The sequence below is a fragment of the Tachypleus tridentatus genome, chromosome 10 (genome assembly GCF_004210375.1).
Source record: "Tachypleus tridentatus isolate NWPU-2018 chromosome 10, ASM421037v1, whole genome shotgun sequence".
Taxonomy (NCBI): Eukaryota; Metazoa; Arthropoda; class Merostomata; order Xiphosura; family Limulidae; genus Tachypleus; species Tachypleus tridentatus.
Window position 1 is genome coordinate 171,125,369 of NC_134834.1, and position 18,265 is coordinate 171,143,633.

Consider the following 18,265-nt stretch of genomic DNA (forward strand, 5'->3'; position numbering starts at 1 on the left):
TGCAAAATCATAGTTTGTATTATCTTTCTCATTACTGTCATTGGTCCAATCAACTCTCTTATCCAGTCTCTTCTCTTCATGTTCTACTTGTTGTCATCTTTTTAATTAATCATTCTTTCTTTTCATCACTCTCAACTCTTTAACAGTAAGTAATATGCCTACTGATCCCATACCACCCCAATATCTTTTCTCTCTTTGTGAAAAAAGAAATTCTCTGTATTCTGGTATCTTGATTAGTGCAAGGGCATCTTAATGAGCAATATCAAACAGATCATCCAGTTCATCAGTAAAACTGCTCTACTGGCTCTCTGCACCTGTTTCTCTAATGAAATTTCTCTTTAGCTTTCCCCAATTTCTAAAAATGGTTTCAAGCTATTTGACAGAATGCTATTCAGGACAAACTGGAATTCTAGCTTTGTTCCAGAATAATGAAACTTCTCTTATGACAGTTTTTGTACTTTCACAAATTGTTTTTTTCAAAGTGTAGTGATGATAAAAAATATACACACACAAAACCTGCTTATTTGAAGATAATTTACTTCCTGCTATTTCTGGTTCTTCTGCTCTTTGTAACCACAGCAAAGCCTTGCTTCTAGTTGCTGCTACCATTGCCATTTTCTCAACAAAAAAAAATTGTTGGAAGCTAGTTTTATCAGATTCTTCAAGCTTTATTTATCCTACAGTATAACTCAAAATTTATATTTCATTTTCTTTTCTCAAATTCTACTGAGCTTAATATGCTCAAGTGTCAACTTCTTTATACATATATTTCGTTCACAAGACTTTCTAGAATAAGATTATTCAACAATATTATAGAATATTATGGAACACTATAGAACAATAAAGAATATGTGGAACAAAATGGAACATTTTAGAAAAGTAGAGAATAGCAAATATTATACATCTTTAAATAACATTCTGGTAAATTCTAGATTGTAATATGATAACATACAAAATATTAACACTTTATATCATAATGTGTTTTACTTTAAATAATTATTTACATGTTCACATTTCTTGATTATATAAAGTAAGTCTTCAGTTTTATTTGTAAATTAAAGAACAAGTCACAACACAGTCATACTGTCATACTACTGCATATATGACTAATTTTTAACTATACAGGTACTGTATTTTGCATTGCCAGTTGTGTATAAAGAGATAATGAACATTGAACAAAGTATATTAAATGAATATTCTATTTGTATTTCAAACTTCTGGATAAACTAGAAACATCTAAATTTTAATAAATATTATTAATTAAATGAAAAATAAAAAGTTTCAAAATCAGGTCCACCCTAATAGGTAGCCTAGTTATAGCCCCAGAAATATGTTTGGTTGTTAAATGAATAAAGATTTTTATCTATTTGTATTTCTCTTCCTTTGTTGTCAGTGTTCAATTTATACTTTACATTCTTTTTTTCTGTAAAATATCATGTGTTATAGTACTACTTGGAACTTATCTGTAACTTTTCGCTATACCTGAATACTACAATGATAAAAATGATGCTAATAGCACATAATTTTGGGGAGATAAACAATTTTTGATAGGGTTTTAAGCTACACACTCCTAAAGATAAGAGGACTAATGTTGTAAAATGATAATCTTAAAGCTAGGTACTAAAACCACTCCAGGTAATCTTTCTGGCTTCTAATGGCAAATATAGCTAAGAGTATCTTTCAAACAATACTTTGGTCAATGCTACAGCTATTACAGTTCAAGTGACTAAACATAAGTAAATAGATACATCTAGAAACAGTACACAGATTTGTAGATACAACTGAGGCATCCATTAGAGAAAAGCTATATGTCAGTTACTTTCATTATTTATCATCACCAACCTTTTGGATAATGTTCTTGACTACTCTAGATTTATCTCTTGGACAAGATATAATGGTTGTAGAGGGACCATTCCAACCAACATGAGAAAGAAGAAGAATGATAACAATCTGAAATTGGATGAATTTTTCATCAATTATGTGTAGTACAAAAATAAATATGAATATGCTGTGTAGGATAATAACATAGTGTAATAATGAATAACACATACCTACCTTTCTGGATGTACTGAATTATAGTGTCTTTGTATCACAAGAGTTGTACTAAAATAAGGATAATTTATCCATTTTAAGAGCTGAAATTATTTCTCTTGCTAGTAAGCAGCTATTGAGATTATTATTTACACTAGAAATCAGTTACATGTAACTAGACAGAAAATGTACACAGAATCTGTGATACTAACAATTTTTAGTATAAATATTTATTAATAGATGATTTTATTATTAGGTTTATCTACAACTTAACCTATAAACTGTGAAAGTTATAATTATCCTGCATGGAAAAGGTACTTTCCTTTTCTCAGAAGATAAGCTATTCTTTTGCTGTCCTCTGTTTGCAAACTTTCTGTTACACATGCTACAAGTCTTCTGCACCCCCTCCCTTATTGGAATAAACTGATTCTAATATGTCTTGCATGCAAATCATGATGCATAGTACCCTCATGTGAAGTCTGGAAGATTAAGATAGCACTAGAAATGTGTGGGGAGGAAGGGTAAGAAGTGTAAGCAGAGGAAGTACTTATCAGAATATATTTTCAGTATAGGAAAATTATAACTTCTTATAAATAATTTCTTCTTCTCATGATTAGCTAGAATTCTACATTGATTAAGACGAGTAACTGGTGTTATGGAAGAACAGACATGTTCCCAAAAGCATCTGAAGAATACCTCCATAAGTGAGAGATTCAAACCCATCCAAATATCCAAAGAGAGGAACTTCACCAATTCTGATCCAGGTGTACTTTTTGCCCATTGGTGTAAGGTGTAAGAAATCAGAGTGGAAAATGAAAGCAGCACATCAAATGGGAAAGAATACAGCAGGAAAGTGATCTTAACTGGAGAAAGATATAGTGACTCAATTCTTCAATAAGAAAAGTGGGTAAGCAGGGATGCATCCTATTGTGTAGAGTAGCTAAGGTGTGTGTATGGTGGACTGAAGGTTAACTCTTTGTTAACCTGAAGATGACCTAGGAAGCTTGAAACATTCTTCTCTGCTTATCAATAAAAGTGTTAATACCCATACCAGTCATTATGAGATACATTTTCATTTCAAGTGGGTTTCTTGTCATCAAGAATAGTTGACACAGTGTACAATGTGGACTTAGTGCTAAATAATTCCTGATGAGGCACCACTCACTACAAAACAAGGTCCATATATTCAATGTATAAAGAATGGGCTTCAAAATGAGAAGAAACCATTAATAAAGACTTACCCATTGTCAGAGTCACACCAAAGCTTGAAGTACAGCTGTAGGTGAAGTCGAAAACTTGAGAAAACCATAACCACAATATCACGTCAATAATAGGAGATAAAGATGTTAGGGTTGTTCTACATGCCTGATTGTAGACTTTTCTCCAAAGGTCAATAAAGATGAAAACCAAGGAAAAAGGTCATATTTGATGAGAGATAACACAGAACAAAGGATGGTGGGAAAGAGGACAAGGAGGAATAAGCAAACTGGATAAAATGATAAACACAAATGGTGAGGGTAAAAGGAAAGAGGTTTCTGGAGAAATAGGGTTGCAATGGGATAGAGACAGAAACAGGAACCACAGAAAGATGTGTGGGCAATATAACAACAAAGAGCATGCACAGAACATAGAATAAAACATAGGAAATGGGTAGAAATGAAAAACAGAGGAAAAAGAAAAAGGCAAAAAAAAGAAGAATTACCTTAATTTATCACAGATTTTGAGAAGGAAAAAAATGATCCATATAAAGGAAAAGATGAGTATGGTGGTAAAAATGTACGTAATGTTGATGGCAAACAAGTCACACTGCCAATGCCCACGTGTCAAAGTCAAAAGAAGAAGAAAACATGCCTTAATGGACAGGTGAAACAAAGAACATGAGGAAGTAGGTTCAAATATAGGTAAAGTAAAAAAATATAGGATTACATTAATATCCCAATCTAGAAGAGCATGTCACAGAGGAGGTTGACATATCTAGGAATGGATTAATATGGTAATTACAGATAAGAAAAAAAACCCTGCAGTAACAAGAAAGACAAAAGGTATGGGATAAAGCTGCCAAATAACCTGAAATCAAAAAGTCTCATGAGAAACTCAGAGACACTCGGAACAGTATGATGAGCAGCAGGAAATCCTTGAGCCTGGGCCCATTAACAAAAGACCTTTCATTTCTGCTGATACACTTCCTTGGAGGAAAGACAGATGGAGTGAACCAAATGATAAGATACATGGTGAGAGAAACCAGATCTCCTCACCCAGAACTAATCAAAAGCAAGGCATAAAGATGGAGAAATTGAAGTGCAGGATGTAGAATCAGTGACTGCAGTTGACAAAGGAGGTTGAGTAATAAGAGAATGGTACAGGAAGGAATATATATAATTGTAGTTGGAGTAAAGAAGAAACCATGGTTGAGCTGACCATTAGAGAGTAATCAGAAAGACCCAGCTTAGAGTGACATAAATAAGAGAAACTACATGATGAAGCAGCCAGATAAAAGAATAAACATATAGGAACTTGCATGAAAAATCCTGGATGAAGGCATCCATTACCAAAGCTTGAGATGAGATGTTGGGGACAAAAAGAAAGTTAGATGGTAATTGATGGCAGTGGTAAATGTAATAATGTAAGAAAAACCTCAGAGATTGCAAAGCTACTTGAAAACAAGAGGAAGAAAGGACAGTTCTGACAGGAAAATCTTGTCAAAAAGGGAAAGATGAACTGCAACATGGTTGAAAGCACACAGAATGCTGCATACAATTAAATGAATGTATTGCATGCCGGCACTATATAACATATACAATGTATCAAAACAGAGGGATCTTGACTGGATGCCTTCTTGGTGATTGACATAAGACACCATCACTGAATTGTCAGAATGGATCATTACCAGACAATGTTTAGCAATGGAAAGAAAGTGAACCCAAGCCCTATAAATGGCCAGGCCTTCTAGTAAGATGAAAACCAAAGAGTGTTCATCAATAGATCAATTAACCTTAATATCCTGGTGATTAATCCACAAACTCCAGCACTAGAGAGACATATCTGTAAAGAGATGTACATTTGGATGAGAAGGAAGAAGTGGTACACCTTCCATTGTGTGGGTATTGTCGAACCACCAAAGAAGATAATGTACAAGGGAAGGAGGAAAGGGACCCTGAGCACAACTGCATTACTTGCACAAAGTCCACAGTAGGGAGCACATAAATGCATAGCTTAGGAGGATTAGTGGTGTCATAGAAGACCAAACCCCAAAAGCAACAGATACTCACGTGCAGAAAATAGAATTGTCAATTTGCTATGGCTATCTGCTCCTTTATTTTCTGTATGTGAGGATCTGTTGCATGCAGAAAGTGAGGGAGCAGACAAGGCATGGCAAATTGATAATTTCAAAGAATGGAGTCAAAGAATAGGATGCTGGGCCTAACTGAGATAAGTGTTGGAAAAGACATCAAAATGCACAAGGTATTGGGTGGGACTTCTCAAATATGACCAATCAACCTACCTGAATAGCTTTGGGAAGTAGCTGATGAGTATAATTGACCAACTTCTGTTTGGAATGGACAAGAAATATCCAGTCATCTATGTAAAAAGGGGAAACACAGCCTCAGGGCATGAAAATGAAGAGTAAAAGCTCTCATAAAAAAGCATAAGGGGCTTAGGCCAGCCCAAAGGACAGGGCCCAAATTTGGTATACCATCCCTCAATGGATAAACCAAAGATAAATACATATCATACAAAAATGAGAATATGCAGATGAGCATTGAAAACATTCATCTTGGTCATCAACAGACCTTGAGAAAATGTCCACCATGTCTGTGGTGGAACATGGGAGCTGAATAAAATAATCGAGGTAGGACAGATCAATAATGTGTCTCCAGTTCCTGGTCTTTTTATGAACCACAAGCAGATGAGGATGAAATTACAGTGAATGATGAGCAACAGGTTTGTTAGCTTATTAGTTGAAGAAGTCCTGTATCACCTCTGACAGATGCTGGCAAATTATGGGATCCCAAGAAGAAGAGAATTGGAACCTGGAACAAAGAACATGGGGAAAGAAATTCAATTAAATCCCTCTAACAAAGCCTGAAGAATCTGAACATCAGTGGTGAAAGGACACCACTGATGAATAAAAACCATAAGTCAAGCTCCCACCAGGCCCAAACACAACAGGTAGTTACTAAAACTGACAGCAGCATATTGTGTGTCGTTGAGAAAAATGACAAACCATAACAAAGCAAGGAAGGGCTGGAAAGGATAGGAAACTGAAATAAGCACCACTCTCAGCTCTGACTAAGATAAATAGATTACCAGATATGAAAGGGCAAATTCTTTCTCTACAGATGCCACCCAAGACTCCAAGGGGTCTGGGACTATATCAAAGATAAAACATCTTTAAAACAAAGATATACACAAATATTGGAAATAAGAAGCAGATACACAGGTTCAAGATAAAACTGCATCATTACCTAAAAGGGTCCTAACAATGGATAAGCCATATTTACAAAGCCAGAGCTGAATACAACAAATGAGTCAATAAGGAGAGGATGTCCCTATTAAATCCCCCAGAATTTCTGTGAAGAGCCTCAAGAGGGAGATAGATTGTAGAAAGGTACTGCAAAAGTCATGAGGGTAAGGTGGAGGTAAAAAATTGGACATGGATGAGAGTAATGGAAGATTCTGGGCCTACCTCCTCAAGTGGATAAAAATGAACCAAACAGTTATTGGTCAAGATATGAGCAGTCAGCCCAATGATATGTGAGAACAAACTGATCCAAAGCCTGTTTGAGATGAGGCATATTGACACCACTGTCTAACAAGAGGCAAGTTTTTCAGCATGAATTCAATTGTCAAGGGATGGGGAAAACCAAATAGGGTTGGGAAGTATATTCATGTAGTAATGAAGGATACAGGTCATAAGATATAATAGCAGCAAGGGATAAAACATCACATACCTGAGAAATAAAATATGGAAAAACATGGAGAGACAGAAACAGAATCATCAGGAATGGTAAGAGAAGAAATAACAAATTAAGTAAGTAGAAATAGGCAATTAAAGTCCTTGTCAGCCAGTCCAGGTTACACATGTTCAGAAAGAAGTGAAGCAATGTTTGAAATAAAGGTTGACTCAGACAACATTCTTTCTTGTTATGGATAACATTAACTTCAGAATTAATGTTCTTTCAGCTGACAAAAATGTTTGAAGTAAGAGATAAATGGAACTAGAATAAAGGTAATTTCAGCCTCAATGTTGTAAGAAAAACTAAATATGCTAAATTAAACCACCTTGGGAAGGAAATCAATCTGAAACCTTAATCAAGACAAAAAAGGAAGACATATGAGTGCAAATGCTGCCAAAAAAGAAGTAACAGTTTGGTTGAAGCACATAAAGGGAGTTACATGTGCCATGAATGTATAATGCTCCTACTGGTAGAGAAGTGACACATGATGATTTGCACAATAAAGGGATTAGGAAGGCTTGTGACATGTGTAAAATAAACACTCACATATAGAGTGCAGCAACAGAAAAACAGCAAATCAAGAAGGCACAGGTAGTACCATATTGGAGTGGCTCAACTTCAGTTAATCATACAATTGCTGGATGTGTGTAGATTGATAATAATGAATAAATACTTCAAAACATAGTTAAGAGATAAATGAGATGGAATTTGTGCTGAATTATGTCTGGGCCTGACTCCATGGAAGACTACAACTCATCTGCACGAGATTATAGTTTTCACCTGCAATGAAGATATGTGTCACCAAGCTCTTGGAAAGGAAGCAAGTTCAACAGGGAAAATGGACTTATAAGAAGGTGTAAGGTGGTATTGCACTGCATGTCAAATCATACTTGGTTGGTCAACTCCAGTTCAATACCATGTGGTATCAGGTATGTGTCTTCCAGTCTGTGGTAGGAGAAAGATCCTAACCACCATCACCTCCAGACTAGAAGGCAGAAAGGAAAAGCTACTTCCATTCTCAAAACCTAAGTGAGGCACATGTTGCACAGTCTTAGTACACAACCAATACTAGGCCACCCAGTGTGGGGAATTATGTTGGCTGGTTCTGCACCAATCCAATGCCATACTGCCTGAAAACCAACATCCATGCAAAGAGTAGGATGGAAGAGTCAGCAAGAGGGGAAAACAACATGTGTTAGATTCATGTAGGTCAAAATCAAGTCCATGATAGGAGAAAAATACACACCATATCCACCAACAGAACATCACTGCCTTGCTTTCTACTAAGTAGAAATGGTCACACTTAAGAAGAATCCTTCACAGTCCACCAAGCCAGCAACTAGAAATTGATAAGTGGCAATGACTCACATACTCCATTAAGAGATGTAGGAAAATGTGGTTAGAAGTCTAAATGAATCTAACACCTCAACACTATGTAACAGGTAACCACAAAAACTCTATTTTCAAAAACAGGCCAGTCCCAGATTATTCCACTAGGTCCAAAGTGATGGGCAGCATTCCAGATATTATTTTATTCAGAACAGTCCATCAATTGGTATGTTATGGAACAAACATTATATATGAATTAATATATTATAAGAAACCTTTAGCAGTCTTGTGGGACACCTAACATCTCATCAGTGAGCATTACAGACCTGAAAGGTTACTTGGTGTAGATTTAAAATTAAGAATACCCTGGCAGCCACCACTGGCCACTCAGCTAGATCTTCAGATAAACAAATAGACCACAGAAAGAGATACAGAGAAAAAAAAGCTTACATACTCAGAGTCAGTTACTTATGTAGAATAGGAACAGTGGAAAATTGATATCCTGAAGAAGTAGGGAAGACCAGAGGATGAAGAAAATGTTCAAAAAGTATGAAGACAACCCACCAATAATTTCCACCAAAAATGATGGAAGTGAGTAACCAGAATGTGTAAGTTGTCAGATTCAGTGACAGCAAACCTAAAAAGAATCAATGCAAATCTGCATCCAATAAAGCACTGGCTGAATGGATGGGCTGCTGTAGCCCATAAAGATTATGGGGAAATTTTCTTGAGGAGATAAGGAATTCTACATGATGTATAGAAGGTAACATGAAAGGTGCAGTGTAGACCAAATAACAACAAACTGCACAGAATATAAGTGAAAAATGGTAGGAAGAGAAATAAGAGTAAACAAAAGTTCTCCTTCAGAACCACAGCAGTTATAGGAAGCATAGCATGAGTAGGGTGATGAAGAATATAGGATCATGTTGAGATCATGTGTGGCAACAGGTAAAAAGGAACAAACAGAACTTAAGGTAAAGATAGCACAAAGAACAAGAAACTAAAGTAAAAAGACAAAGGTTAAAAGCATGAAGTACAACATTCTGGCTCCAGTTAAGAAGGGCTGCCAGATGAGGAGGATGGAGGAGGCAAAAAAAAACAACAAAAGAGCAGAGAAGAGACAAGAAAGGAGTAGTAGGTAGAGCTGTCTTGTATCAAGTAATGATTGAAAGCAAAAAGCCTATGATGAACACCCTTGTAAGCATTCAGCAACTGGGGGACAGAAGGATGGGAAGTAGAGAATACATGATGCAAAAACCACTTATGAAATGTATACCATTCTCAAAGAAGGAGGGAGAGAATGAAAGGAAAGAGAAAAAGGAAAAGGAAAACTGCACATGATGAGTCTGGAATGTCTCACAAGGGACTGGAGAAAACTCAAACATAGTCAAAGTGACAAAAATTGTCAGATAGGAAAAAGAGGAATGAGGCTGAAGGAGTATGGAGGGTATCAGAAAAGGTTTAAGAGAGAAAACACAACAGAGCAGGTACAGAACTAGCAGAAAGACTCAACACGAAGTGACTAGAATGAGGAAGAAGATGAATAGAAAGATAGGCATAAAGAAAAAGGTTGGACCAATGATCAATGAATGCATTCACAGCAAGAGCTGAGGGATGAGAAATTAGAGGCTAAAAGAGAGAAAATATGGTGTTGTGATGAGTAGCAAAAACATCTAAGAAAGCCCCAGATGAGACCACAACTACTGAAACACTAGAGGGTTGAGAACCATTTCATAGATAGAATCTTGTTGCTGAAAGACATGATTACTAATTGTCCATGAACCATCATAAGGAAATTATTCAAAGTTCAAAATATCCTTAAATATCCACCCCATCTCTAGTTTAGGTTTAAACACTAATTACTTAGCCAGATCCACAGCTTAAATGAAACATTTATTAGGTAACTGCTTAAAGCAATAGGCAGTTTGGTTGGACCAATGAGATCAATTTCAGAAGGGCAAATTATTTGCTTGAGATGGGCTTCACTTAAGTGAGCTAAGTAGTAAGAATGTTTGGTGTTAGAGTATCAGAGCATAAATTATATCAAACCTAATACCATAAGTATGTCAGACTTAATAATAAAAGCACTAGATATAGTTATGAATTTTAGATGTTATTATTTATATATTACAAGTATTAGGGAGAAAATGGATGAGCTTCAGAAATGTCAGCTTTTATGGATTTGATTTCAATATAACAATAACTTAAATGTGCTTTAAAATAAAAGAAAATGAATTAGTTCAGTAAGTGGTGGGGATGCCTGTCTCAGAGTATACTATTCTTCCCAAGGATAAAACTAGTCTTGATTATCCATACCCACAACATATACATATGATGCAGATAGTGAGATATGAATATATGTGGAGTGGTCAACATGCCTGATTGAAGAATTTCCTCCAACAGGTAACAGAGATGAGATGCTTGACTAGATAAGAAGACATCTGGGCCAAACTATGGGAAGAAGGTGAAAAGGAAGAATATGCTAATCAAATCAAAAACCAAATAAAATTGGTCAGGATAAAAGGAGAAAAATCACAAACAAAGGATATTTGCCAGAAATGAATAGGTCAGAATGAACAATATAGAAGGAAGCCATATGAGCAACATAACAAAAAACACAGACAGGACATAGTAGCCTATTTGGATCTGACTGAGTATAAGGATGAGAAAAGGAAGGAAGGGAAATTGGCAAGGAGGAGGAATTACCCTTCCAAGCTTTTGAAGGTTTGGGAAAGAAAGATAAATCCAGATAAAAATGAATAGATGTGGAATGATACAAAGAATGTAAAACATCAACTGCAAATAAATCTGACATGCTACATCCATAAACTAAAAGAAGATGGAAATATTTTAAAGGATACGAGAAAAATCAAGAACAAGGACAGAGATTGAAACTTGGGAAAGTATGCCAATGAAGAACCAAATTAACAGCCCAGTCCAGAAAGACATCATGCTGAGATGGTTGACTAGCACAGATGGAATGTAAGAAGAGGAAAAGGGTAATAAAGGTAAAATTTTATGGTACCAAGAAAAATTAAAAATGTGAGATAAAGGAGCCCAGTAACCATGATCAAGGAGACAGAAAATCCCTAACCCAACAACTGAAGGTGGAAAATTCTTCACTTACATTTATAAACAACCCTATAGAAGGGGTGAATGGAATTAGCTAAAAAAAAAAAAAAAGAGAAGTGATGTACCAGGTCAAACTGGATCTCAAAACCAAGTGAATAAAACCAGGCCTGAAGACAGAGGATATGAAGGGCTAGATGAAATGCCAGTGACAGAGGTTGAAATGATGAAGGAAGAGCCAGATTAAAGGTGCTACTAAAAACACACTGCTGAATAAAAGAGGTCATAAGAAGTCCTGGAAATAAGAAGGTGGTAAATGCACCTGGGACAAAGCTGGTTTCTCTCCTGGAAATCCCAACATTGAAAAAACCATATATGTATGGCTAGAACCAAAAAAGATAAATGTGCCAACATAGAGGTAATCAAGGAGATAAAATCCCTTGAAAAACCCTCGGGATCTTTGTAGATTGCCTCAGAAATGAGGTGGATAATAAATAAGTACCACAGGAGAGATGATGGTTGGTTGGTTTGGTATTTTATGGCACAAAACAACAGGGCTATCTGTGCCAAACGTCCAGTAAAAAGTTAAAATTAAAGTAAAATTAGTAAAATTTGTAAAAGAAAATTAAGGTAAAACAAAACAAAGTTTAAAAAAAACATATATAGCATAAAAACCAATTTTTACATCTAGTCTACAGCAGTAAGAGAAAAACTACAGTAATAGAAGTTGTAAAGGACTTTTTGTAGCATAATTGTAATTATCATAACTTGCCAGGAAGACTAATAGGTAAGTTCACAAACCACTGTTAGTCACTGGAAATTGGCCTTTCCAGTCCTGGTTTCAAGTTGTTTGATGTTATGGCCATTTTCTAATTTCAAATCAAACTAGATGTACTTTGATTCTTAAAAGGGAATCACATTAAAAAAGGTATAATGTGTAAATTAAAAAATGTAAATAGAATTAAAAAGATTAAAGGCCTTTAAAATCTAAAAAACATTTCCAAGGCAGACAGTGTCACTATCACCAATAATACTGTCTAATGTTGCAGATAAACCTTGGGACTGAACATGTTTAAAATGGTGCCGTTTTTGAGAGTCATAATAGAGAAAGTCATACATCAAGAGGGTGTGTCACACTCTTATTGGTGGAGGGTTTTTGCAATACACACTTCAATCATTTGATTGTAAGGTACATAGCAGCTCAAGGCTTGTGGGATGCAAAAATGTTTTACATATACAAGACAGCACTGATTGATAACAGCTATTTATGTGAGTGGAAATAATGTATTGTATCAGAAATTATCAATTCCTATCTTAAACTTCTACAAAGAGCTGCCCTCCCAGTTTACCAATGAAAGTTTTTGTTGTTTTTCCATACAACAATCACCCTATTAATACATTAAAACTCTAGTTAATACCAATACTTGCTGCTACTATTTAAAGTCCTGAATGGCAGGCTGGTGCCAGAGGACTGGAGTTGACTAACACACCTGCTGAACTCTGGATAACAATTAAAGTTAGTACATCTAAAAACCCAAGTTTTGAAAAGTTAGCACAAATAGTTCAGAATATTGCTGTTTCTCTGATCTTGAATTACTATAACTAGTCAGAATATCACATCTTTGTAATTCTTTCTTCCAAGTTGCAGACTATGACCAGCTATGTCCTGTGTGCAGTAAACTTGTGATAAAGCTTGTTCACACTGAATGAATGTGATGAAATTCAAAATATATGGGTGAATACATCCAACATTCAACTGAAAGCATCTATGCCATTCTTCAACAAAACTGTTTGTTTTTGGCAGCTCATCTGTTGCTTTGAAAGATTTATTTCAAATGTTGGTTGATGACACCCTCAAAACTGTGGTTTGCTAAGGTAGATGTCTTCAAAACAATTATGATTGGATGTAATTGGAGTATTTCAGACCTCTTCACAATCTAAGGTGACATTGTCTGGTGGAACAAAAACAAATGATGTGATCATCCTTATTTTAAGTGAAAAGTCTATGCAATCTTGGTATTTTGGCTTAAATGAAAAAAAAACATTCTTTTATTACACTTTCAGTGAAAAGATGCTTTTTGTTCTTATAATTGAAATTTTCAGAATTAACCATAAAAGAATATATGCAAGAAATGGCATGTCCATTGACAAAATATGTTATGCTTTTGTGTGTTCCAAATACTCAAAGTCCTTTACCTGCACGACCTGAATTATATAAAATGAAATCTTAGCTATCTTTTATAATCTAATGTAATGGCAAAGAAATTGCAAGGAACTAATGTGATGAAGTTCTAAACAAGTTTTGTTTTTGTGTGTTCCAAATACTAAAATTCTTTTACCTGTAGGACCTGTATAAAAAAAAAATATTAGCTGTTCTTTGTAGTGTTGTATTGGTCTGGTATTATAAGATGTTCAATTTGCAATGGCACAGAAATAGAATTACGTACTCACTGTCTGTGACATCTGGCATCACAACATTGATGATGAACAAAAGACAATGTTTCTGCTGCATCTTCAGTTATAACTGAAACTGTCTGTGTAATTATTTGTTGTAATGTTTCTTGTATGTTTTCAGCATGTGTCACCACATCCCATACAGCTTTAATAGTATCTAATCTTCCTAAATCTGGTGCACAGGTATAATTATGCAGTTGGTCAATTATCTCATTCTCTAACACTATCTACAAACTTACAGAATACTGTGTATTGATGTTATTCACATTCATAAGATACAAATCCATTTGTTAGATTGTTTTGCTTAACATATACATATTCTTTAAATAGAAAATTTTCTTTTCCTTTATCAGGTCTCACAGATTACGTGATACTTAAGGGTTCAAAGAGAACTATACAAAACAAGCCAAAATTACAAACTTGACAAAGAACAAATGACACAATTTGAGGCACACAATTACCTTGAATCTAGGGTAACTGTGCATGCTCATTAACACTCCTACGAAAAGACGTTTCTAGTCCTGATTTCTCCAAGCCCGTTCCCCTGGCTGTGGTTTCGCTAGATAGTAGATAGGAACAGTGGGAATCTCGTTAATCCATTCATTAATGGATTTAAATGGCAATTTCATTTAAATACAAAATTATTAGCCTAATATTAATAACCTTTCAAGTTGCTCTGGGGCCTATTAGGCCCCACTTTTCGTAGGAGTGTTAAGATATTTCATAAATAACATTTTTAATTTACTGTCATCTATAATGCAGCATTTTTTCACATTGAAATCACCTTTATCTAGAAAAAAGGATGTTGTTCCATGTGGAATATCACCTTGGGTAATTCTGTCCACAGGGGGATACTGTCCTGATACCCAATGACAAAGATAAAGGTATGGTCAATAAAGAGTATTTAAATTTGCTGATGTTATTAAAGTGTTTGAGTGTTGGTGGCTGTGAAAAAACACTACTGCCTTACAAATGGATTTGAATTATTTAATGACCAAATAAATGGTGAAAAGCTTTTAACTATAATGAATGAAAGGTGATGCATGCAAGATATCACAATTTGAATTAAGGGCATAATTTTGATGGGAAATAACCTTAATAGTGTTATGGTAGAAATATATCATAGGATTCTGGATTTATTAATCTATTAAATCAACTAAACAACATGCTGCTGCTAATGCAGGTCAAATATGATTTTAACATATATATATATAGAAGCAATGAATATAAGTCTTAAAGTAGTTTTAACATCAATGTATAAGTCATTATGTGAACTGCATTTAGAAGTACAGTATTCATTTTTGGTCTCATTATATTAGAGAGGTTTCTGAACTGTTAGAAAAGGTTCAAAGGGTGGCTACTAGGATGATATCTGGGAAGTTAGTATTTACCACACCAAAAATTTCAACAGATAATTATCTTCACACATGCTTTAACTATCTTCTTCTGTATGTCTGCCAATGAGATTTACATGCCACTAGCTTTGAGCAACTCATATCCAATTTCATGTGATTTTACATTAATTGCACCATTGTGTGATGATATCATCATGTGACAAAAACCCTACACCAGTAAGGAGAAATACACCTCAATGTGCAATAATTTCTCTCATGTATTTACTGTGAAACTTCATTCTTTGATAAGACAGGGAAGAAATGTGCATCAGAAGTGAAAAAGATAAGTGGAAATGCATGAAGAGGTAAGATACCTATAAGAAAAACATTTTCAGTTAAGTAAAATATTAACTTCCGAGATGATTACTAACCTTTTCATATAGTTTAGCAAAAATTCTACAGTGAAATAGTGGAGAGACTGGTGCAAAAATATCTACCACAAAGACACCTCAAGTGGTCTTTTAAAATACCCCATTTCACACTGAATACAAGTAGAGCCAGGGCAGGTGGTATGAGTGCTTTCTATTAACCTCACATAATGCAGGTTTGGGGTAAGTGCACCTTGCAAAGTAACACCAGCCACCTGTTGAGATTCTGTGGAATGAATGAGGAGCACTTACAGAGAAATAGCATGAATTATTCTTCAAGATAGTACAGTAATTGAATAATGCCAACCTATAGAAGCTGAAAACCATCATAAGCTAAAAGATAAAACATCCAGAAGGGATAGAGGAGAAGATAAATGGACTGAAAGAATTCACTTGGATGAGCTCATCAAAGCAAAGAAGAGATGCAAGAGACTGAAAACGTTATGAACCAAATGTTAGAGAAAAGTAAAAGTCTGTGAACATCCACCTGCTGAGACAAATATATCAATAGAGGAGTTGGTGGACCCATCCCATAAGGAATAGAGAAAAGAGGTTCATGGAAAACAATGGGTCCCAGAATTGGAAAAGATGAAGGTAGAGCCCCTTAAAAGGGAGTAGCCAGTGATAAGGTGCACTGAACAGCACAACAGGAGAGAGGAGCCAGACCAGATTCAAATGGTTCAATAGGCAAGAGAGAGAAAGAAGTGAGAAAGAACAGAAGCATGGTGTACCTCCTTAGCAGTCAAAGACTAAAAAAGAAAGGATCAGTCTGGGAAGATGAAAAGATAAGTGCAATGGAAGAGGGTACAAGAAGCATCTATAAGAAAGATATCAGATCAATAGTAACTGTAAGAGAGAAGTAGGAATCCAATTTATTATATGACTGTTCTTGTGCACAGATTTCTAAGAAAAGTAAGAACTTCAATGTTAAAAATGTAAATAGTTTAATGTATAAAATTAAAATACAGAATGAAAACTACATGTTTTAGTACACAAAAAATTCAACTGTCTTCAAGAAACCACTACTGTACATTTTTAAATGCTAAAGTTCTTATTTTATCACAAGTAGGAGGAAACATATAAGAAAATAAATATGGTAGTAAAGCCAGGAAGCCAACAGTTTGAAAGGAAGATGCACAAGATCATGTAAAACCTCATTAAGATTTCAATGAAGTAAGGGAATTTGGCAAGAAGGACAGCAAAAAAAAACACCTCTTAGTACTTGGAAATGAAAATGGCCATAAACAGGGTCACCTGACAACCAGAATAGGCTCAAATTGAGAATCTATTGATGAATAGTTAGGTAACAAAGGTAGAAATATGGTGCACAAAATTACTGCCAAGAAGAAAGGGGTGACAGAAGGGCTAATGACAATAAACCAGCCACAAATGGTGATAACCAAATGAAAACAAGAGCGTGACAATAAGAATGACACATTATATTAGAAAGTGTGTTTGTATGGCTGATAGGTCTGGTAAGTTCCATGCATGAGGGTCAAGGAAGCATACCTTCTATGAAGGAGGAAAGTATGAGAATGTGATGCAAGAGAGAGAGGGAATAATGGTAAGAGGACAAAGTCCAAATACAAAAAGACCAAAGCTTCAGTACTAAAGAGATCCAAACAATAGGGCCAAAGAAGTATAGTTGTGTATATATCTAAGACTTAAAATGAGGAAATGAATAGAGGAATAGTTAAAGAGAAAGATGTAATAATATATTTTTATTTAAACCAATGTTTTGACTTTGTAGCTTCTTCAGGGTTAATATACACATATATATATTATGCAGTAACAGTCTTATTATTTGTCAATTTTATATTAGAGATATTCTTATGACTTAGGCATTGATGATGTCATAACAAAAGATATAAGTTTCAGTGGGATGATTTAAAAACTAATGCCTTTAGCTGTGAACTTCAATGTGTTAAAAATAATTTGCAGAATTCTCAAATCCCTTTACAGAAAATTTTAATTCAAGAATGAGATGGTTGTAACTGATCCTTATAAGGCCTCATTTAAAACAGTTTTACAAAATTAGCATCCTTATTATAGTAAAAATATCAATGTGTTGAAAGAAAACTCTTTTCTTTTCTGTCTAAGATAACAGCAATTCTAAACTTTTAACTATATATTTCATCTGACTTACAAATTTACTTTCTAATTTTTCTAATATCTTTTTAAAAAATCAATAGCATTATATTTAAAATAGCTGATATGTAGCAATAAAGAAACGATGGGTTTTAATATTCTGATATGAATTTTTACAAATCTTTATATAAAAAACTAAAAACCGATAGTTTAAAATAGTGAAGAATAGGCTATAGTTATAAACATTTATAAATAAGTTATTTTATATAACAGAAACAAATGAAAGATATGTTTTATTTTGCAAATACAAATGTAAAAGTATTGTTTACTCTCTAAAGTCTTCAAGATTTCAATGTCCACTAGACATAAGAAATAAATTTTGTGTTCTGACCTAATGTGCTCCAAATTTTCTTTTGAACTAGATAAGAAGATTGTTTGTTACATGAATTACCTAGGTCTAATATGATATATTTGTCAGTGCTAGATTAAGGTAAAACTAGTAATAACCTGCACAATTTTAACTGCAAAAATTAGAAAATATTTATTATAAACTATTACTACTAAATAATAGTTT

General features: G+C 34.6%; 1 protein-coding gene across 3 annotated transcripts in view; it reads right to left on the bottom strand.

Annotated features, from left to right (window-relative positions):
* LOC143230907 (uncharacterized) overlaps window positions 1–18,265 on the bottom strand; it is an 87,447-nt gene that overhangs the window by 68,062 nt on the left and 1,120 nt on the right. For 2 of the 3 annotated variants that reach the window (XR_013016676.1, XM_076465207.1), the window contains exon 2: window positions 1,843–1,950. The exons of the other annotated variant lie outside the window; for it this stretch is intronic. Coding sequence is in view for 1 of the 2 variants with exons in the window: in XM_076465207.1 (XP_076321322.1) it covers window positions 1,843–1,950 (108 nt within the window). In the remaining variant the exon portion in view is untranslated. The remainder of the gene's footprint in view (window positions 1–1,842; window positions 1,951–18,265) is intronic. 3 annotated transcript variants of the gene reach the window in all.